Below are 22319 nucleotides of genomic sequence, written 5' to 3'. Positions count from 1 at the left end.
TACAACTTGTTTACGTATTCCCATATCATTGTATTTGTGTTTTACTTTCATGAGACGTGTTGCTCGTTAGGAAATAAGATGCATTGTGGGAGCTCACTACCAAGCACCAATGTTCGTTCCTGCAGCATTGTGTACCAGTGCCACATTAGGCATCATCGCTTTACTAGAGTAAACAGCAAACTTTATCTAGTTTGTCATATGAACTTGAATGCTTGTTAGGCCAACTGTGTGGTGTGCGAGCGTTCTCATAAAGCTTGAGCCGCAGCTACATTTAATTAGATTGATCTCGTCATCTGTGATGATAGTTGAATTCTGGGTTTGGCCTCCCTCAGCTGTGCTGTCTGTCATTTCTCCTGGCCCCTCCCCCTTTCCACCATAAACAAACCTCCAGTCAGTCTGAATGGCGACATAAGAAGGCATTGACAAACACATCCCCAACCACTCAATCACCCTGAGACTATTCAGCTGTTCAAAGAGAAAGTACCAGGGCCCAACACTAACTTTTTGTTCCATCAGCCACTGTGGCAGGTAGATAAATAAAATTAAAAAAAATATATATATATATATCTCTCTACCAGCCATTCATGTCTTTTTACAACAACAAAAAAACAGATGAGCATGCTTTAATGTTTAAAAAAAAAAAAATGTATTACTAGTAAGAAGTGGTGGTACATTGCTAAAAAAAAAAATTGTAACCTGTCTTTTAACTAAAATATCACAGATGAGGTAAACATGTTCAGCTGTCCGTTTTAAGGACGGGAGGTTGCCGTAGCAACAAGGGCACTTGAGCCACTCGAGTTGCCAGTGTCTGTGTGACTGAGTGGTCTAAGACACTGCATCTCGACGCAAGAGGCGTCACTGCAGTACCAGGTTCGAATCCAGGCTGCGGTGATTGGGAGTCCCATAGGGCGGTGCACAATTGGCCCAGCGTCGTCCGGGTTTGGCTGAGGTAGGCCGTCATTGTAAATAAGAATTTGTTCTTAAACTGACTTGCATAGTTAAATTTAAAAAAATCAACAGAGAATCAAATTCAAATGTTAAAAAAACTCCCGAGTGGCGCAGCAGTCTAAGGCATTGCATCTCAGTGAGGGACGCATCAACTACAGACCCAGGTTCGATCCCAGGCTGTCATAACTGGCCGTGACCAGGAGTCCCATGGGGTGGCGCACAATTGGCCCAGCGTCGTCCGGGTTAGTGGAGGGTTTGGCCGAGGGGGGCTTTACAAGTGGCCCGTCATTGTAAATAAGAATTTGTCATTCTTTTGGGCCGGAGGGGCTTTACTTGGCTCATCACGTTCTAGCGACTCCTTGTGGTGGGCCGTGTGCCTGCAGGTTCACTTCGGTTGTCAGTTGAACAGTGTTTCCTCAGACACTGGTGCAGCTGGCTTCCGGGTTAAGCGGGTGGGTGTTAAGAAGCGCGGTTTGACGGGTCATGTTTCGGAGGATGCATGACTCGACCTTCACCTCTACCGAGCCTGTTTAGGAAATTGCAGCGATGAGATTGGATATCATGAAATTGTGGAGAAAAGGGGGGTAAAATACAAAAACATATACAGTACCAGTCTAAGGTTTGGACACAACTACTCATTCAAGGGTTTTCTTTATTTTTACTATTTTCTACATTGTAGAATAATAGTGAAGACATGAAACATGAAATAACACACATGGAATCATGTAGTAACCAATAGTGTTAAACAAATCGAAATATATTTGAGATTCTTCAAAGTAGCCACCCTTTACCTTGATGACAGCTTTACTCACTCTTGACATTCTCTCAACCTGCTTCACCTGGAATGCTTTTCCAACAGTCTTGAAGGAGTTCCATATGCTGAGCTCTTGTTGGCTGCTTTTCCTTCACTCTGCGGTCCGACTCATCCCAAACCATCTCAATTGGGTTGAGGTCGGTTGATTGTGGAGGCCAGATCATCTGATGCAGCACCATCACTCTCTTTCTTGGTCAAATAGCCCTTACACAGCCTGGAGGTGTGTTGGGTCATTGTCCTGTTGAAAAACAAATGTTAGTACCACTAAGCCCAAACCAGATGGGATGGCGTTTTGCTGCAGAATGCTGTGGTAGCAATGCTGGATTAGTGTGCCTTAAATTCAAAATGAATCACTAACAGTGTCAACAGCAATGCACCACCACCTCCATGCTTCACGGTGGGAACCACACATGCCGTGATCATCCATTCACCTACTCTGCATCTCAGATAGACACGGTGGTTGGAACCAAAAATCTCAAATTTGGACTCATAAGACCAACGTACAGATTTCCACTGGTCTAATGTCAATTGCTCGTGTTTCTTAGCACAAGCAAGTCTCTTCTTATTGTTGTCCTTTAGTGGTATCTTTGCAGAAATTTGACTGAAGGCCTGATTCTCCTCTGAACAGTTATGTTATGTCTGTTATTTGAACTTTGATGCATTTATTTGGGCTGCAATTTCTGAGGCTGGTAACTAATGAACTTATCCTCTGCAGCAGAGGTAACTGGGTCTTCCTTTCCTGTGGCGGTCCTCATGAGAGCCAGTTGCATCATAGAGCTTGATGGTTTTTGCGACTGCATTATTTGAAGTAACTTTCAGTTCTTATTTTTCCGTGCTGACTGACCTTCATGTCTTAAAGTAATTATGGACTGTCGTTTCTCTTTGCTTATTTGAGCTGTTCTTGCCATAATATGGACTTGGTCTTTTACCAAATAGGGCTATCTTCTGTATAACACCCCTACCTTGTCACAACACAACTGATTGGCTCTTTACGCATTAAGAAGGTAAATTCCACAAATGAACTTTTAACAAGGCACACCTGTTAATTAAAATGCTTTCTCAAGGTGACTACCTCGTGAAGCTGGTTGAGAGAATACCAAGAGTGTGCAAAGCTGTCATCAAGGCAAAGGGTGGCTACTTTGAAGAATCTGAAATAAAAAATATATTTTAAATTAACACTTTTTTTTTGGTTACTACATGATTCCATATGTTATTTCATAGATTTGATGTCTTCACAATTATTCTACAATGTAGAAAATAGTAAAAATAAAGGACCCCAGGTACTGTATGTGAACACCCCTTCAAATTAGTGGATTTGGTTATTTCAGCCACACCCGTTGCTGACAGGCACACAGCCATGCGATCTCCAGAGAGAAACACGGGCAGTAGAATATCCTTACTGAAAAGCTCAGTGACTTTCAACGTGGCACCTTCATAGGATGCCACCTTTCCAACAAGTCAGTTTGTCAAAATTCTGCCCTACTAGAGCTGCCCCGGTCAACTGTAAGTGCTGTTATTCTGAAGTAGAAACGTCTAGGAGCAACAGCCGCGAAGTGGTAGGCCAAACAAGCTCAGAAATCGTCTGTCCTCGATTGCAACACTCACTACCGAGTTCCAAACTGCCTCTGGAAGCAACGTCAACACAATAAATGTCTGTTGGGAGCTTAAGGAAATGGGTTTCCATGGCTGAGCAGCTGTACACAAGCCTAAGCTCACCGTGCACAATGCCAAGCATCGGCTGGAGTGGTGTAAAACTCGCCACCATTGAACACTGCAGCAGTGGAGATGCATTCTCTGGAGTGATAAATCATGCTTCACCATCTGGCAGTCCGATTGACGAATCTGGGTTTGGCAGATGCCAGGAGAACGCTTCTTGCCTGACTGCATAGTGCCAACTGTGAAGTTTGGTGGAGAAGAATAAAGGTCTGAGGTTGTTTTTCATTGTTCAGGCTATATATGCACACACTGAACAAAAAATAAAATATAAACGCAACATGTAAAGTGAACTGAAATACACACAAAAAGCTTTTCTCTCATTTTGTGAACAAATTTGTTTCCATCACTGTTAGTGAGCATTTCTCCTTTTGTCAATATAATCTATCCACCTGACAGGTGTGGCATATCAAGAAGCTGATTTAAACAGCGTGATCAGGTGCAACCTGTGCTGGGGACAATAAAAGGCCACTCTAAAATTTGCAGTTTTGTCAACAGATATCTGCAATTGTCATGCTGACTGCAGGAATGTCCACCAGGGCTGTTGCCAGAGAATTTAATGTTCATCTCTCTAACATAAGTTGCCTCCAACGTTGTTTTATGCTCACCTATGATGGCTGCTGGCACACTGGAGAAGTGTGCTATTCACGGATTAATCCAGGTTTCAACTGTACCGGGCAGATGGCGTGTATGGCGTCGTGTGGGCGAGCGGTTTGCTGATGTCAATGTTGTGAACTGAGTGCCCAATGGTGGGGTGATGGTATGGGCAGGCATAAGCTACCGACAACAAGCACAATTGTATTTTATCGATTACATTTTGAATGCACAGATACCATAATGAGATCCTGAGGCCTTTTGTCGTGCCATTCATCCGTCGCCATCAGCATGTTTCAGCATGATGATGCACGTCCCCATGTCGCAAGGATCTGTCCACAATTCCTGGAATCAGAAAATGTCCCAGTTCTTCCATGGCCTGCATACTCACCAGACAATGTCACCTATTGAGTGTGTTTGAGATGCTCTGGATCGACCTGTACGACATTGTGTTCCAGTTCCTGACAATATTCTGCAACTTTGCACAGCTATTGCAGAGGAGTGGAACAACAGGCCACAATCAACAGCCTGATCAACTCTGTGTAGAGGAGATGTCATGCTGCATGAGGCAAATGGTGGTCACACCAGATACTGACTGGTTTTCTGATCCATGCCCATCTATTTCTTTAAGGTATCTGTGACCTGTGGATGCGTATCTGTATTCCCAGTCATGTGAAATCGAAACAAGCAGTTCATGCTTGAAAAGTCACAAAGTTAAAGCAGTTCTACATGGAAGAGTGGGCTGAAATTTCTTCACGGCGACGTGAGATGGATCAACAACTACAGGAAGCGCTTGGTTGGAGTCATTGCAGCTAAAGGTGGCACAACCAGTTATTGAGTTTAAGGGGGCAATTACTTTTTCACACAGGCATTGGGTGTTGCATAATATGAAATACGGAGTGGAGTTGATCTAATATTAGATTTTTGGTCTGATCACATTCAGTATAATTTATTTTGATGCAAAAGTAGAGACCTTCTGGAAAGGGGTAAATACCTCTTCACAGGTGTGTGTGTGATGCTTTGTGTGATTAGCTACCAGCTACGGCACAAAACGACACTGACACCAGCAACTGCAGCATTTATTGTATCTATAAATGTGCTCATACTTGATTTTGAACTCGATTTATATTCGCAAATGCGAGTGAAATGCTTGTACTGTAGAGCCCTGACCACCCGCCAATGTGGCTGGTGAAATAGACATCTTACCTACCAATGCCAAAATCTACCTGCATTTGGCAGGGGTTAATTTTAGGTTCTGGAACGTACCCCTTTTTGTTTTGCCATATGCGCTACAACAGACATTTACTCACGTCTCTTGTCTGGTCTGCATAACACACAGGATGTAACCAAATGACTGGTCCCACAGAGGGAACTCCTTTTGTAATGGAGTTAGTTGCTGTACACAGACAGTATACCCACGTTAGGTTCTGTTCTTCCCCCAGCCCATTCCTTGCCTTCTGAGTGATCTAACACACCTCAGTATTGCCCACTATCCCTCAACGTTGATGAATATGGAGTTGGCCAAGGGCATACGTGAATCTCGTCACTCACTAGTGTTATTGGTTCACTGTCATAGCACAAACTCCCCTGAACTTGGTAGTCCTGTTGAGTGACAAGTGGACGTTCTATCCACCTCACCCTCCCCAAACACACACGGACACGCACGTTTCAGAGACCAATACCTAATGCTGTCATCGAGTTAATCATTGGCTGGTCATTATCAACATTCTTTAAGTGCTCGATCTGCAAACAGTTTTGAATCGGTCTTGTTCAAACAGATGTTTTATTTTTTTCTATCTCTCTCTCGCTTGGTGAGTGACTGATCTAAGAGCTACCCAGATATAGGGCCTCACTGTAAAGGACACCAGAATTGGCAACAGTGAATTAAACATGAGAGAAGTTAAGCGGATCTCTTAGGCAAGAGTCATTCCACTTGTGAGTGTTTGTGGCTAATATGCACTTACAGCTGAAGTCAGAAGTTTAAATGTATTTGGCTAAATTGTATGTAAACTCAGTTTTTCACAATTCGTGACATTTAATCCTGGTAAAAATTCCCTGTCTTAGGTCAGTTAGGATCACCACTTTATTTTAAGAATGTGAAATGTCAGAATAATAGTGTAGAGGGAATGATTTATTTCAGCTTTTATTTCTTTCATCACATTCCCAGTGGGTCAGAAGTTTACATACACTCAATTAGTAATTGGTTGCATTGCCTTTGAATTGTTTCACTTGGTTCAAACATTTTGGGTAGCCTTCCACAAGCTTCCCACAATAAGTTGGGTGAATTTTGGCCCATTCCTCCTGACGGAGCTGGTGTAACTGAGTCAGGTTTGTAGGCCTCCTTGCTCGCACACGCTTTTTCAGTTCTGTCCACAAATTTTCTATAAGATTTAGGTCAGGGCTTTGTGATGGCCACTCCAATACATTGACTTTGTTGTCCTTAAGCCATTTTGCCACAACTTTGGAAGTATGCTTGGGGTCATTGTCCATTTGGAAGACCCATTTGCGACCAAGCTTTAACTTCCTGACTGATGTCTTGAGATGTTGCTTCAATATATCCACATCATTTTCCTGCCTCATGATGCAATCTATTTTGTGAAGTGCACCAGTCCCTCGTGCAGCAAAGCACCCCCACAACTTGATGCCGCCACCCCGTGCTTCAAGGTTGGGATGGTGTTCTTCGGCTTGCAAGCATCCCCCTTTTTCCTCCAAACATAACGATGGTCATTATGACCAAACAGTTCTATTTTTGTTTCATCAGACCAGAGGACATTACTCCAAAAAGTACCATCTTTGTCCCCATGTGCAGTTGCAAACCATAGTCTGGCTTTTTTATGGTGGTTTTGGAGCAGTGGCTTCTCTTTTGCTAAGCGGCCTTCCAGGTTATGTCGATATAGGACTCGTTTTACTGTGGATATAGATACTTTTGTACCAGTTTCCTCCAGCATCTTCACAAGGTCCTTTGTTGTTCTGGGATTGATTTACACTTTTCGCACCAAAAAGCACGTTCATCTCTAGGAGACAGAACGTGTCTCCTTCCTGAGCGGTATGATGGCTGCATGGTCCCATGGTGTTTATACTTGCGTACTATTGTTTGTACAGATGAACGTGATACCTTCAGCCGGTTGGAAATTGCTCCCAAGGATGAACCACACTTGTGGAGGTCTACAATTCTTTTTTTGAGGTCTTGGCTGATTTCTTTTGATTTTCCCATGATGTCAAGCAAAGAGGCACTGAGTTTGAAGGTAGGCCTTGAAATAGGTCCTCAGGTACACCTCCAATTGACTCAAATGATGTCAATTAGCCTATCAGAAGCTTCTAAAGCCATGACATCATTTTCTGAAATTTTCCAAGCTGTTTAACCTCTATGGGCTAGGTGGCACGTCACCGTCCCACTCTATTCAACAGCCAGTGGAAGAGCATGGCACGAAATACAAAATCTCAAATGCAATCATTTCAATTTTTCAAACATACGACTATTTTACACAATTTTAACTTGTTATGGATAGGGGGCAGTACTTTCACGGCCGGATAAAAAATGTATCAAGTTCATATTTATATCAAAAACCAGCTTTTTTACATTAGCATGTGACGTTCAGAACTAGCATACCCCCCGCAAACATCCGGTGAATTTACTAAATTACTCACGATAAACGTTCACAAATAGCATAACAATTATTTTAAGAATTATAGATACAGAACTCCTCTATGCACTCGATATGTCCGATTTAAAATAGCTTTTCGGTGAAAGCACATTTTGCAATATTCTCAGTAGATCGGCTAGCCATTTAGACACCGACCAAGTTTAGCCCTGACCAAACTCCGATTTACTATTAGAAAAGTTTGATTACCTTTGGTGTTCTTTGTCAGAATGCACTCCCAGGACTTCTACTTCAATACCAAATGTTGGTTTGGTTCAAGATAATCCATAGTTATATCCAAACAGCGGCGTTTTGTTCGTGCGTTCAAGACACTATCCGAAGTGTAAATAAGGGTCACGCGCATGACGCATTTCGTGACAAAAAAATTCTAAATATTCCATTACTGTACTTCGAAGCATGTCAACCGCTGTTTTAAAATCAATTTTTATGCCATTTTTCTCGTAAAAAAGCGATAATATTCCGACCGGGAGTGGTGGTTTTCGTTCAATGATAAAACATGGAGTCCACTCGTGCACGAGCCTGAGTCTCACAGTACTGTGACCAGCCACTATCCAAACGCGCTACTTTTTTTCAGCCAGAGCCTGCAAAGCCACGATTCAGCTTTTTGCCGCCTTCTGAGAGCCCATGGGAGCCGTAGGAAGTGTCACGTAACAGCAGAGATCCCCTGTAATGGATAGAGATAATCAAGAAGGCCAAGAAATTGTCAGACAGGGCACTTCCTGAATGGAATCTAAATGTTTTGGCCTGCCAAATGAGTTCTGTTATACTCAGACACCATTCAAACAGTTTTAGAAACTTTGGAGTGTTTTCTATCCAAAGCTAATAATTATATGCATATTCTAGTTTCTGGGCAGGAGTAATAATCAGATTAAATCGGGTACGTTTTTTATCCGGCCGTGAAAATACTGCCCCCTAGCCATAACAGGTTAACAAGACATTTGTGGTGTGGTTGAAAAACAAGTTTTAATGACTCCAACCTAAGTGTATGTAAACTTCCGACTTCAACTGTAAGTGTGTGTGTTCTGCAGGTGTGTGTGTGACAGACTATCTGAAGGAATGTTCTGGTGCATTTCTTAGTTGCTGTTTGTGTATATTTAGTGATTGTGCTCTTTCAGAAGCCATGTCCTCAGAGAGCTGTTACTCAGAGTGTAGGGAAACACTTTATGGGTTTCTAGAGTTCAGCAGCAGTCTTCCAGGAGTGGGTGTGTTTAATGTGTGTGATTAGGCCTTAGGCAGAGCCATCCCTGTGAGTGATGCGCATCTCGCTGTGTTTTTTATTTTCCAGTGGAAGAAGTCCAAATCAAAACATGGTCCAACACACACAATGAATGGAAATCCATACCATCGCTCCCATGTATATGGACGTTGATAACTGATTGAAAAGAAAGTGGCACCCTATCCCCTATATAGTGCACTACTTTTGACCAGGGCATATGAGGCTCCAGTCAAAATTAGTGCACTATGTAGGGAATAGAGGGCCGTTTGTGACGCATCCCATGCGAGACTTCCTGGTAAGAGACACTGCTGTCTGTGTTCATGTTGAGTTTCTTCTTGCTGTATTTGTCCCCAGGCCGTTCGTTCCTACGATTCTCTCATCTTGAAGGCTGACGGAAAAGTGGAGCCAGAGTTATTCTGCCAGCTAGGCCACTTCAACCTCCTCCTGGAGGACTACGCTAAAGGTGAGATGATGCCCCTCTTGCTCTCTCCCCCCTCGCTCACTCCCTCTCCCCCCTGTGTGGACATTGTTTTGCGAACATTAAGTCAACATTTCTACATGCCGTGTGGCATTATTCAAGTGTGTTAACTTCTGTGCAGCATCAGTGGGGAGCTAACATGATGCCGTCCAGACTCCCAGTGCAGCCTAAAGTCAAGTGGAGCAGGCAGGGTGCTTTCACACTTTAATAAGGTGGACATCGGCTGCACTGATAGACTGTTGAACCGTGAGACACATTTGACAGAAGTACCAACGGTAACAGAAATGATAGTTCTGAACCGTTTTTCATGTTGTAGTATTGGAAAAAGTCCAGAAGTTTCAGTATAGCATGCAACACCAGTGTCTACTCTGGTCTTGGCACATGGGCTCCAGCCAACAGCTGGCAGATAGAGTGCAGGTAGGCTAGTCTACCCAATGAGATTATTGTGAGAATATTTGTCAAACGGCAGTCATGCATCGATCAAGCCCCTTGAAATGTATTGTAACAGAACATGAAGATCACCGTGCACTTTCAGCACCCTGTGACGTTCATCTGGAGTTCCCACTGGGCACAGATGTCTATTCCACATTGGTTCAATGTCGTTTCATTGAAATGATGTGGAAACAACGTTGAGTCAACCAGTGTGTGCCCAGTGGGTTATTTCATCTGTAGCCTAATAAACTGCATGGTTTCTCGAGTCATAGTGGGAGGACCAAGCACCATATCATCGCATGACTCCCAAGTTTACTTCCATATGAATGTTATTAAAATCAGTATTTGTGCATAAAGGCATTTCCACCAGCATTTCTCGCATAATTAATTTGAGACACAAAAAGATCCCACCGTGTCGAAAGAACAAGTTATCTATCCATATTTATAAAACCATATTGAATTGTGCATAAAACAGTATGAACATGGTTCTGTCACACTCGATTTCCTCCCTTTATTTGTTATTTTTACCTAGTCCCCCCACCTGGGTTAAAAGCTTTATTAAACTTAAACTTAATTTCAGTTAGATGCAGTTGACCCCAACTTGGCGTTAACCTTTTGGTATGTCTGGTATTTAATATCCCACTTCTTTCTCTCTAATCACAGCATTATCAGCATACCAGAGGTACTACAGCTTACAGTCCGACTACTGGAAGGTGAGAAAATACTACTGACGGACACACACTCTGAAAGCTTCCGCATGCTTTGGTTTCGGCTGGTGCCTATTCAAACTGAACAAACGTGCTCACAAACTCCCTTAAAAGACCTTCGCTTGGAAAAACTAGAGAAGGCGACAATAGCTCTGTTTGTCCCTCTTTAGACGCAGTAGCCAGTATACACTTCCTCAAAATAGTCAGAATTAATCTAACTCGAGGTCTTTCATTTAATTTTTATGTTTTTGTCAGATCTTAGTCGTGTAATTTACATCTAAGATGTTTGGTGCCGTATTTCTCAAGTGAAATGTGCATGAAAACGAGTCGCCTATCCTTGATGACAAACACTTAATTGAAGAATCCCTACAATTGACCAAAGACAGACGAAGAGGCGTAGACTTTGGCTCAACTTCAGCTTGCCTCGAGAAAAAAATGTAGCGTGCACGAATGGCTGAAACACCGTTGCCAAAGATCACAATGAACAAACACGTCACAAAATGTCGTCATAATATATGAACGAACTGGACACCTTTACTCACGCACACACACGCTCCTATCTGTGGAGCTCTTATAGTAGTAATGTCTCCATTCTACTTCTACTGCAGATTATATTCTGCTCATGTTCATCCTCAACCTGCCAAGGGAAAAATTAACCCATTCACATCGCACTGGCTGACCAACCAGACACAGGAAGTGTGTGTGGTTATGATTCAGGGGTTTGTCTGGAGGCACGCTGTGGGTTGTGGCTTTCAGATTAGACTCATTCTCTGCCGTTTTCTGTTTGAGTCGAGAAATCTGTGGTGAGATGTGAGCATTTGGTAGGCCTACATGGTGATTCCATTTGAGTGTCGGCCAGCAGAGAAGATCCCCAAAAGGCATCTGTAGCGCAGTAACCAGTCATTGCACAAAGAAAGACTTCTATTGCTTGTGGTTAAAATGAATGGTCCATACCTAATGACGACAGATTAAGACAGATGCCTTACAGAGTGGGTTTCTGGAAGGGCTCCTATGCAGACGACATGTCTGGACTGCAGCCATTTTGAAAGCATTTTATGTGTAGGTGTGTGTGTGGCCTGCAACTAATTAGTCTTAATGGTGCTCCGTGTGCATCTGCCTCTTCCAGAATGCTGCCTTCCTATATGGCCTGGGCATGGTCTACTTCCATTACAACGCCTTTCAGTGGTGAGTAGCTGTCTTATACTACCTAAGTATGGAGGACTAGATTATGATGGTATTATAACTGTCGTGTGTGTGCATGGGAAAGAGATGTGTATGGTTTCCATGGTGACGCCGTCATCAGTTGCGTCCCACATGGCACCCTATTTCATTTTATAGTGCACTAGTTTTGACCAAGACCCCTACGGGCCCTGGTGGACAGTAGCGCATAATGTAGTGAATAGGGAGCTAGTTGTGAAGAAACCAGGAAGATGTCCAGTTTTATTGATGTGGTGAAGAAACCATGAAGATGTCCAGTTTTAATCACGTGATATTCTCTCCTCTGGAGGGCTGTGGTCTCTGTTCAACACTGCAGCGCTGACTCTTCATCTTCTCTGAGTGGCATCTCCCATTTCTAACTTGGAATATACTTATCTCTCTCTCACTCTCCTCCTCCCCCAGGGCGATTAAAGCTTTCCAGGAGGTGCTCTACATCGACCCCAGTTTCTCACGAGCCAAGGAGATCCACCTGCGACTCGGCCTCATGTTTAAGGTCAACACCGACTACGAGTCGAGTCTAAAGGTACTCTGCCTGCCTGTCTCCTCCACCGGTGGAGCCACCACAACATTTCCCACAGTTAGGACATCCAGGGAGGAACGTTAGTGTAGAATGATTTTTTATTTTTAGAGGTTGGCACCTTGTTCTATTGATGGGGGTGGGGGCCACCAAAAACCTGAACTCATTATGGGGGTCTCAGTGGCTTGTGGGTCTGTGTACCCACATCCATACACACACATGCAGTCAGAGACAGCCCTGGCCTTTTGGGGATCCTACGCACAAAGTAATTAATTTCATGAAATTCTACTCATTCTGCCATGGGGCGGAGATAAATGTTTGCAGTTTTCGATATCTGAGTGAGACTGACACACAAAATCAATGGGGGACTGTAGAGAGAACTTGCAGTGTGCAATCTATTCATCAGTTGCCCTCTCCCTTGTTCGTTCTCTCCTGCTCTCTAATTGCAGTGCAGAAAGTGAGCAAGGAGAGAGGCAGCTTGCTGAAGAATTGATTTCCTTGTCTGAGTCTGACAGTCAGGGAAAAGGAGTGTCTCAGTGCATGGGGATTCATATAAAGGAATTACCTTTTGCATTGTTCTTTTGTTTCTGTGTATTTCTTGTCTTTCAGTGGATGTTAATACCTTGATATTCTGTTCTGTCGACAGCATTTCCAGCTGGCTTTGATTGACTCCAACCCCTGCACTTTGTCCAAAGCTGAAAGTAAGTAGTGTGAATAAAGCTAATTCGGGAATGCAAGTTTCTTTTTTTTAAATGCATGTTTAAACACATGTTGATGGTCATTCGAGATTTAACTACAGAAATGTACTGGACAAATTGGCCAACTATGTTGATTGAGAGTAGGGATGGGCATGTGTAATGAGTACTCAAACTGATGTAAAAAAAAAAATATATATATATACTGTAAAACTATTTTGTGAAATGTTTGTCTTGAAGACAACGTTAATTTGCTTTGACTCTAGTGTTCCATTTGTGCATTTGCAGGACACAACAAAAAATAAACCAAGCCAAGCATCACACAGTTCTGCTCGCTAAATTCCCTTCCCCCCACGTGTCTCTCTCACTCAATTGCGTACCGACCGCTCCCTCCACACACATGCTGTGTGCGCCTACAGAAATAAATGCCTATTAAAACCATAGTCCATTCAGAAAGTATTCAAACCCCTTGACTTCCACGTTTTGTTAGGTTACAGCCTTATTCTAAAATGGATTAAATAAAACATATTCCTCATCTACACACAATACCCAATGACAAAGCGAAAACAGGTTTGTTAACATTTTTGCAAATGTATTAAAAATAAACTTAAATACCTTATTTACTTAAGTAGCTAGCTTGACATAGATGGGTCAGACCACCATTTAATCAAATAAGAACTGTCTTATAAGTTAGGGTTATTTTAGATGATGACAGCTAGCTAACTATATAGCTAGGTAACTATAGCTACTGAAACTGATGTCGTTTTGCTATGTTTTTGGGGAAGGACTTTGTTTGCATCCATGAGCTAGCTATCTTTTTTATGACCAGGACATAAAAAAGACATCTTTACCAGCATCATAGCATACGTATCGACGAATTGTTGTAAACAAATGAAATACAAGTGATGGTGTAATGACTACATACAATAATTTAACGTGTCCATAATTTTTTATGACGTGCAGTCATATTCAGGTCCTGATTGGTCAACAAGCTTATTTGACATGCAAAGACCTAAACGGCGTTCCATAGAAATCCTGGTTGAGAATGAAACGACTAAACAAATGAACAACGGAACAACACAGCAAGTAAGTGAAAGAAATAGGTTTGGTTTGTTTTACTGGTAATCGGGACATACGTAAATGCCAACAAAATAACTTTTTGGTCAGTGTGGTGTATGTGTGTAAACTTTTTTATTTAACTAGGCAAGTCAGTTAAGAACATTATTTACAATGACGGCCCAGACGACACTGGGCCAATTGTGCTAAGCCCTATGGGACTCCCAATCACACGGACACCACGGTCTAAGGCTCTGCATTTCAGTGCAAGAGGCGTCACTACAATCCCTGGTTTGAATCCAGGCTGTATCACATCTGACCGTGATTGGGAGTCCCATAGGCCAGCACACAATTGGCCCGGGGTAGGCCGTCATTGTAAATAAGAATTTGTTCTTAACTGACATGCCTGGTTGAAATGAAGGTTATACACACACACACACACACACACACACACACTGACCAAAACTTTAAATTGTTGGCATTTACGTATGTCCCCATTACCAGTAAAACATAATGAAAACCTATTTATTTCACTCACTTGCTGTGCTGTTTCATTCTCAACCAGGATTTCTATTGAACACCATTTGGGTCTTTGCGTGTCAAATTTGACGTGTCAAATAAGCTTGTTGACCAATCAGGACCTGAATATGACTGCACGTCACAATCATTTAAGTTATTACACATTGATTACACTATCACTCGTATTTCATATGTCACAATGATTCGTCTACGTATGTTATGATGCTGGTAATGTTCTCTTGTGCACCTACAGTGCTGGTCATAATTATTATTATTTTTTTTTTTTTAAAGCTAGCTAGCTCATGGATGCAAACAATGTTCTTACCCAAAACAACATCTGTTTCAGTAGCTATAGTTAGCTAGCTAACTATATAGCTAGGTGTCATCTAAAATAACCCTAACTTATAAGACAGTTCTTATTTGATTAATGGTGGTTGAACCCATCTATGTGAAGCTAGCCACAATAAAGATTGGCCACAATAGTGGACTGCGGTTACAGTATGTCAAAGTAATCATTTGCATCACTGTCAAATAGTGGAATTATGCCATAATTTAATAGATCATGCTAAACGAGGTTGGAATGTTATATAAAATCAACTTGTTGATTTGAAATCACACTGGATGTATTATACTTTAGAATTGCATTGGGGGCATACTTATTTCACTGTATAGCCTTACCTATGGATTGTGGATCAATGACATGAGGTGTCAGTCTACTCAGTGACACCCAGAGAACATTAGCTCTTATTGTGGGACTCTGAAACAACTATGAATTGAGCCACATTTTGTCAACCTACGTGTATTGAACACTATTCCAGAGGGAAAACAAAACTGCGTGGATGTTTTGGAGTCTGATGGAGGACGTTGGGGAAAAATATCTTGGGTATTGAGTAGACTGATACACCATTTCATTGATCCCCAATCCTTAGGTAAAGCTGTACAGTGCAATATGTATGTCGATACACACAATAGGCTGACTGGGGAGGTGATTTCACAGTCCTGCGATAAGAGCTACAACGCCAATGTTTGCGTAAACTCTTCACAGTTGTGTTCTGTGGGTGTCACTGAGTAGACTGATACTGCATTTCATTGCTTCACATTCCAACCTTGTTTAACATTATCTAGTATAAATATGTCATGATTCCACCAATTGTAACCTACATCACTTTCAAAGAGGTACTTTTATTTTGAAGGCAAACTGCGAATTACACTATTGTGCCTAATCCTTATTGTGGCTAGCTTCACAACACAAACCGATTTGGTCGTGCCTCAAAAGCCAGATGATGCTAGCTGGCTGCTTATAACGTTAGCTTTGGGCAACAGGGTTAAGTAGCTGGCTAGCTGTTTATGTTCATGAACTGAAGTTCAATTTCAATAGGTGAACAACAAGTGGCTACCTAGCTACTACTTACAAGGATTCCTAAATCATTGCTAAGAATAGTAAAAATGACTGCAGTTTCTACTGGTCATTGTTTTAAGTCTGGTTGTATTGGTGCTAGCAAGCTACCCCTGAAGTTGCGGTCGAACAAATAATGCTTTCTTACCAAAGGGGTATTGTATACACATCGTTCGTAGCCAATGTTTGCTTTTTTGTACAGCTTTGACAGTGCTACTGATCGTAGTGGTGGCACTTGGATTGCACGTGCAAATTCACGACACAACATTCTATAATAGAACTGTTATTTGACGTGTCAAATTAAAAACGTATTTAACGCGTCATAATGTTATTTGACGTGCATCTTTTTTGACATGCCAAGACACCAAACGGTGTTACGTAGTATGTCGTCAAGCTAATAGCAGTGATGCTATTACTGTGTAACTCCGGTAGGGAAACATCTGAAAAATAGCGCACTTGGTAGTGTGTACCGGTGCTCGACCAGTCGTGAAAGCCAACATCAACCACGACAGAGAACGGTTGATTGTCAAGGGCAATGAATTCCATTATCTTGGCATTAATGGATTTGGCCTTTGAGTTGTCTCGCTGAAATGTTCTTACTCTTTCAAATGACTGCTCGACTTGTCTGCTGTGTGGATCGAGCAGTCAACATTGTGGGCTAGGTTAGGAATGCTGTGTTGCGCGTGTCGTGCAAAATTTTACTTGGCGTCATTACATCGTGTACCTACATTATATAGGTATGCACGTCAGTTGGCGTTAAACTAGACATCGGGCTGATACTGACGTTGGCATTTTAGCTAATATCGTCCGATTCCAATATGTCCACTGACATATTGTGCATCCCTACTGATAACGAATCCTAATTGCTAAGTTGCCTCATATTCAGGCAATAAAAAAACAAGTGCCATTTTTTAAAATGAATTTGTTGAAACTGATATCATAGACTTTTTTTTTTTTTACCTTTAACTAGGCAAGTCAGTTAAGAACAAATTCTTATTTACAATGACGGCCTCGGAACAGTGGGTTTTAACTGCCTTGTTCAGGGGCAGAACGACAGATTTTTACCTTGTCAGCTCGGTGATTCGATCTTGCAACCTTTCGGTTACTAGTCCAACGCTCTAACCACTAGGCTACCTGCCGCCACGTGACGTGTATGTGTAGGCCAGTGACGACACATCTCAATTGAATCTATTTTAAATTTGGGCTGTAATGCAACAAAATGTGGGAAAAGTCAAGGGGTGTGAATACTTTCAGAAGGCACTGTAGCTAACCCAACAACTAACAATGTATTTGATCAAAGTGAAAGGAGGTGGAGTGGTAGGGTTAATCTAGCATGCCGAATACATTACACCGCATGATATTATTATTGTTGTTTCATTCGGCTTTCTCCCCCTCTACTGGCTCCGATCGCCTGGAAACTGTTACCTAGGAGACCCCAATACCCATCCCGCTGGAGTGTTTCTAATCAGGCACACGGACAAACACACACATCCTCCCTCTCTTTCTCTCTCACACGCATCCTTTCTATCTCTGTTACACACACACACACATCCTCTCTCGGTCTTTCTCACACACACGGGTACATCAAGGGCAGTCTCACCTCTGTGTATCAGGTAGGTTGGGCTCATTCACTCTGCTCAGAGACACACAGCACTGCTCTGCAGACAAGTCAACCTGCTGCCACCGGAGGAGACAGCCTAGCAGCTCATCTTTTCAACACAGTGGATTAACTGCAATCGTTTCTCTGTTTACTGGAGTCGTTCCATTTTGACCAGAATTTTGATGCTGAATGTTGGAATTTTTCTGTCTTTCTCTTCCTCAGTTCAGTTCCACATCGCCCATTTGTATGAGATTCAGGTAAGCCTTGTCCTTTTCCTCTCATGTCATTGAATTGTTTGTACTGTATCTACGTGCTTTCCTTTTCAGTAAGTATTCAACAACGCTGTTCAAGAATGTTACACTTACCCTAAAATATTAACTATACAACTATTCTATGCTAGCTAGCGTTTTAGCAGCTAGGCTAATTGATCCAAGAGAGCCTTGTGTTGTGATCAAATGACCATGCATCATAGAAAACGGATGGGTTTCCCTCTCGGCCAGTTCCGTGTGGTTGCCATGGTAACAGGAGTCCCTATCTCTTGCGTATGCCCGTGTGATTCGTCTTTCACACTGCTTTGGCTTAAGCAGCAGCTCTTAATAATAATCGGACCATGTTGGCTGGCTGACTGCAGTAGCACCACAGGAGTGCAGAGCTGTGGGTCAGTCAGTGTTCTGCTGTGTCAGTAGGACGTTGCTGCAGCAGAATCATTTCATCCAGCAGTGTGTTGGGAGTAAAATGTCTTGGTGCAGGCTAGGGACACTGCTTAATCTGTCAAATATGGCACGTCATTTGTTATTCTCACCCTCCTTTTTTCTCTCTCTTTCTCCTTCCCTCGTTCTCCCGTTTTCTGCAGAAGAGATACCGGGCTGCCAAGGAGGCGTACGAGAGCCTTCTGCAGACGGAGAATCTTCCAGCACAGGTGAAGGCCACTACCCTGCAGCAGCTAGGTAAGACCACACACAGCTGATGAGAAGAATGACTGGGTCTGGCACTGAATAAATGGATGGATGAGATGATGGCTAGTGATGGGAAGGTTGACCTATTGTTCTGTGTCTCTCTCTCCCCCCCCCCCCCCCCCCCACACACACACACTAGGCTGGATGCACCACACGGTGGAGCAGCTAGGAGACCGAGCCAACAAGGACAGCTATGCCATCCAGTGTCTGCAGAAATCACTGGAGGCAGACCCCAACTCGGGACAGTCCTGGTACTTCCTGGGCAGGTGCTACTCCAGTATTGGCAAGGTCCAGGATGCGTTCGTCTCCTACAGGCAGTCCATAGACAAATCAGAAGCCAGTGCAGACACTTGGTGTTCAATAGGGTACGCATTAGACCGTATGTCTTCTCTCTCGATCCCTCTTTGTTTTGCTCTGCTATCACTCCCACTCCTCTCCCTCTCACCATCCCATATCTCTCCCTCCTTTGTCATTCCATCTGTCAACCTTTCCACTCCACTCTCTATTTAACCCTTTCCACCCCTCACTGCTGTGTTCCCTACTCTTTTTCTGTATTTAACCCTCCACCTCTGACTGCTCTGTCCTCTCCACCCCTCTTTTTCTATATTTAACCTTCTCCACCCCTCTATCTCCCCCTCCCTCTCTCCCCCTCTTTTTCAATTTTCAACCCACTCCCCACCACTTTTTCTCCCTGTCCCTCTCTCCTCAATCATTTCTTCTCTCCAATAGTGTTCTGTACCAGCAACAGAACCAGCCCATGGATGCTCTGCAGGCGTACATCTGTGCAGTGCAGCTGGACCACGGCCACGCTGCCGCCTGGATGGACCTGGGCACGCTCTACGAGTCCTGCAGCCAGCCGCATGACGCCATCAAGTGCTACATCAACGCCATGCGCAGCAAGGCCTGCTCCAACGCCACCGCGCTCACACAACGCATCAAATGCCTGCAGGTGAGGAGAGAGGGAGAGACTCGGGAGGGAGGTGTTCAGTCCCAAATCAACCCCTAGCCCCCTACCGCTTAGATGGGGAGGGGATACTTCTGAGTTCACTGACCACTGGCTGGGTGCTTTTTTTCGCCTGATGTAGATCTGAAAGTGTTTGGACAGGTGTCAGTAAAGTGGGAATGATTTAATCTAGCCCTCTTGTTGACTAGGAGTTTCCACCACGTTTGCTCCCATCCTTTCAGAACTAAAATGGGTGTTCAGGGGCTAAGAGTTGATTTTGGACTGGGTAAGAGGGTGGGAGAGGTCTGAAGACCCACTTTGAATCCCACTGCTGGAGAGACCTATGATCTGAGCTGCTGGGCTACTCAAACTTGACTATTCTGAACTACAGATTGTGGAAACCATTTTCGGAATATCTGTGTGTGTTCAGTGGAACCTGGCTCCTCCAGTCCCATACCCCATGTGTCTTGTCCATTTTGATGTAAAAACATTACCCCGCATTCATCCAGTATTTTGAGCATAATTCCCTGGCATTAAGACAACGTGATGGTTTGTTTTAATGATTATGTGTTGTGTAAATTCATTCAAAATGCACATATGACCCCCAACATGACTTCCCTGTTTGGTTGACCTCTCTACTAAAGACCATAACGGGCAAACATATTCGATCCTCACTAACAGATGGGGCCGCTGATATGCCAAGCTAGTAGCTAACCGGCTACATGAGAGCGACCGTAACAAGACAATAACATTTTGATCGCAAGATCATTTTAAGTCATTAAAATGTTGTTTTCACACGTTTTCCATTCCATAGGCTCAGTTGAGTAACCCCCAGGTCACTAGTCTACAGAGTAAAAGTAAAATGCTTCCTCTTATTGATGAGGCCTGGAGTCTACCAATCCCAGCAGAGCTAACCTCCAGGCAGGGTGGCCTGAACACTGCACCGCAGGTGAGACCAGATAGACCACTCCCCCCACACACACAACCCTCTACACACACCACCGCCAACGGGCAACACATCACCTGGAGCTTCTCCATGAGTCTTCCTGTGGAGTAACCGATACCCTAGAGCAGTCATAAGAACCAATTTAACCAATTTATGCTCACAATCTGGAGAAGTTAGTGACTGAAAAAATCCCTGGTAACAGTCGTTCATATAGCTGTACCTGGTGTGATTCTTAGGTGTAGCTTGTTAAGGCAGCGATCTAGTCATGGTTGGCAAACTAGTCATTCAGCGACTTGAGACATGACATGCAAATGTTATGAAGTGATTTGTCACAATTTCTTGTTATGACTGCTTAGGGCTTTTGTTATGACTGACAGGATCAAGGGAAGTGTTGCCCATCCCAATCCCCCCCTCCCTTCCCCAAACTCCCTGACACAGCCACAGGCCAACCTCACTACCCACTGTCTACCAGTATCTGTTATCATGGCTTCACAACTCAAAGAACCAATTTGGTTAAATTAAATTGGTTTCATTTAATTTCTCCATTCAAAAATAATACATTTTAATTGTGACATCCAGTGTATTTGCACAATATAAAAATACATACTTAAAAAAAATACTCATGTATTTTTACCAGATTTTAAAAAAAAAAACTTGCTATTCTACACTGAGACGATTGTTGAATAGCGGCAAGACATCAGTTGTTTGTCGTTGTGATTGGTGAGGTTGTGCCTCAGTAGAATAGTTCCAGGTTGACATTCTTCCTCTCATTCATCCTGAGGTCATCAGGTGCCTTGCTGCCTCTGAAACCTAGCGGGGCCCCCTAGTGTTGCAGTACCATTCATTCACTTTCATTATAGACATTAGTTCTAGTGTGTGTGTGTGTGTGTTTGTTCGTTGAGTACAATGTAATTCTCAGCATCAGACTATACAAACTGAAGCCGTCTTCAGATGTTAGTTTTGGGAAGGAGACGGGTGAGGCTTGTTTTCTTTCACTTGTATTCATAAAAAACAGGTTGTTATGGGTTCAGGTGTTCTGATTAGGACCACAACCCATGTTTTCAACAAATCCATTTTCATGGAGGATGACAATTCACACCTGGAGTTGCCTTTTTGAACATTTGGATTATTTTGTTTTTAAAAGCTGCAACTGCCAAGGGCTTAGCGTTGTGGTATGATCAGGCAAAGCCTTTGTATGGCCAAGCGTCTTTGTTGGCGATGAGACTTCGTCAACGTGGAAGGATTGACAGTTTGTGATGAGAAATTCCACTCTACCGGTCATGGAAACATCTTCAGGGTATCATTGCAAATTGTTTGTTAAAAATGCAGGGAAGAAATGTGTACGTGTTTTGAAGTCCCAACATCACCCTCCTGCTTTTGTTCTCCCTCTCTAACTGCCTATCCCTTTATTCTGTCACTTCCTCTCTATCCTTCACTTTGCGTTCTGCTCCTTGCTACCTGCCCTTTAATTTTCCCTGCGACCCTCTTCTCTTCCTCTATCGCTCTCTCCTTTTATCGCTCCATCTCTGCCTGTGATCTACCCCTTCCTGTCCCTTTCTCTCTTCTCTCCTGCATCCCTCCTGTATTTCCCTGTCTTTCTGTGCACTTTCCCTCACTACTTTACCTTCTATCATGTTTAACACCCTTCACTGCCCTCCCTTGCAACCCCTTCACTCTCTCTCCTCCTTCTCCTCCCCTTCCCTCCCTCTCTGTAGGCGTGTAAGCCCCAGCACAGGTCAGAGGGAGGGGGATCGGGCCAGGCTCTGCCCCCACACGTGGGCCCTATGGGCCAGGGGGAGGACCAATCCAGCCCTGCCAAGAGGAGGAGGGCCTCCAGCCCAGCCAAGGTACATTAAGCTATATTCAGATGGAGGTCTGATGTGTTTTTGTAGAACAGACATGATTTGTC

At 43.3% G+C, this 22319-nt stretch overlaps 1 protein-coding gene across 2 annotated transcripts in view; it reads left to right on the top strand.

Annotated features, from left to right (window-relative positions):
- The window catches only part of LOC115196340 (lysine-specific demethylase 6A), a 45419-nt gene that overhangs the window by 5474 nt on the left and 17626 nt on the right, over window positions 1-22319 (top strand). Inside the window, exons 3-13 of one of the 2 annotated variants that reach the window (XM_029757081.1) lie at window positions 9302-9410; window positions 10521-10570; window positions 11691-11749; window positions 12185-12305; window positions 12946-13000; window positions 17788-17822; window positions 18419-18512; window positions 18661-18886; window positions 19251-19470; window positions 20279-20413; window positions 22126-22257. In XM_029757081.1, coding sequence (XP_029612941.1) covers window positions 9302-9410; window positions 10521-10570; window positions 11691-11749; window positions 12185-12305; window positions 12946-13000; window positions 17788-17822; window positions 18419-18512; window positions 18661-18886; window positions 19251-19470; window positions 20279-20413; window positions 22126-22257 — 1236 coding nt within the window. The remainder of the gene's footprint in view (window positions 1-9301; window positions 9411-10520; window positions 10571-11690; window positions 11750-12184; window positions 12306-12945; window positions 13001-17787; window positions 17823-18418; window positions 18513-18660; window positions 18887-19250; window positions 19471-20278; window positions 20414-22125; window positions 22258-22319) is intronic. The other variant, XM_029757082.1, reaches the window with a different exon arrangement.

Source organism: Salmo trutta, chromosome 6, assembly GCF_901001165.1.
Source record: "Salmo trutta chromosome 6, fSalTru1.1, whole genome shotgun sequence".
Lineage (NCBI taxonomy): Eukaryota > Metazoa > Chordata > Actinopteri > Salmoniformes > Salmonidae > Salmo > Salmo trutta.
The sequence above is the reverse complement of the archived record's forward strand: the minus strand, read 5'-3'. Positions and strand labels throughout refer to the sequence as shown.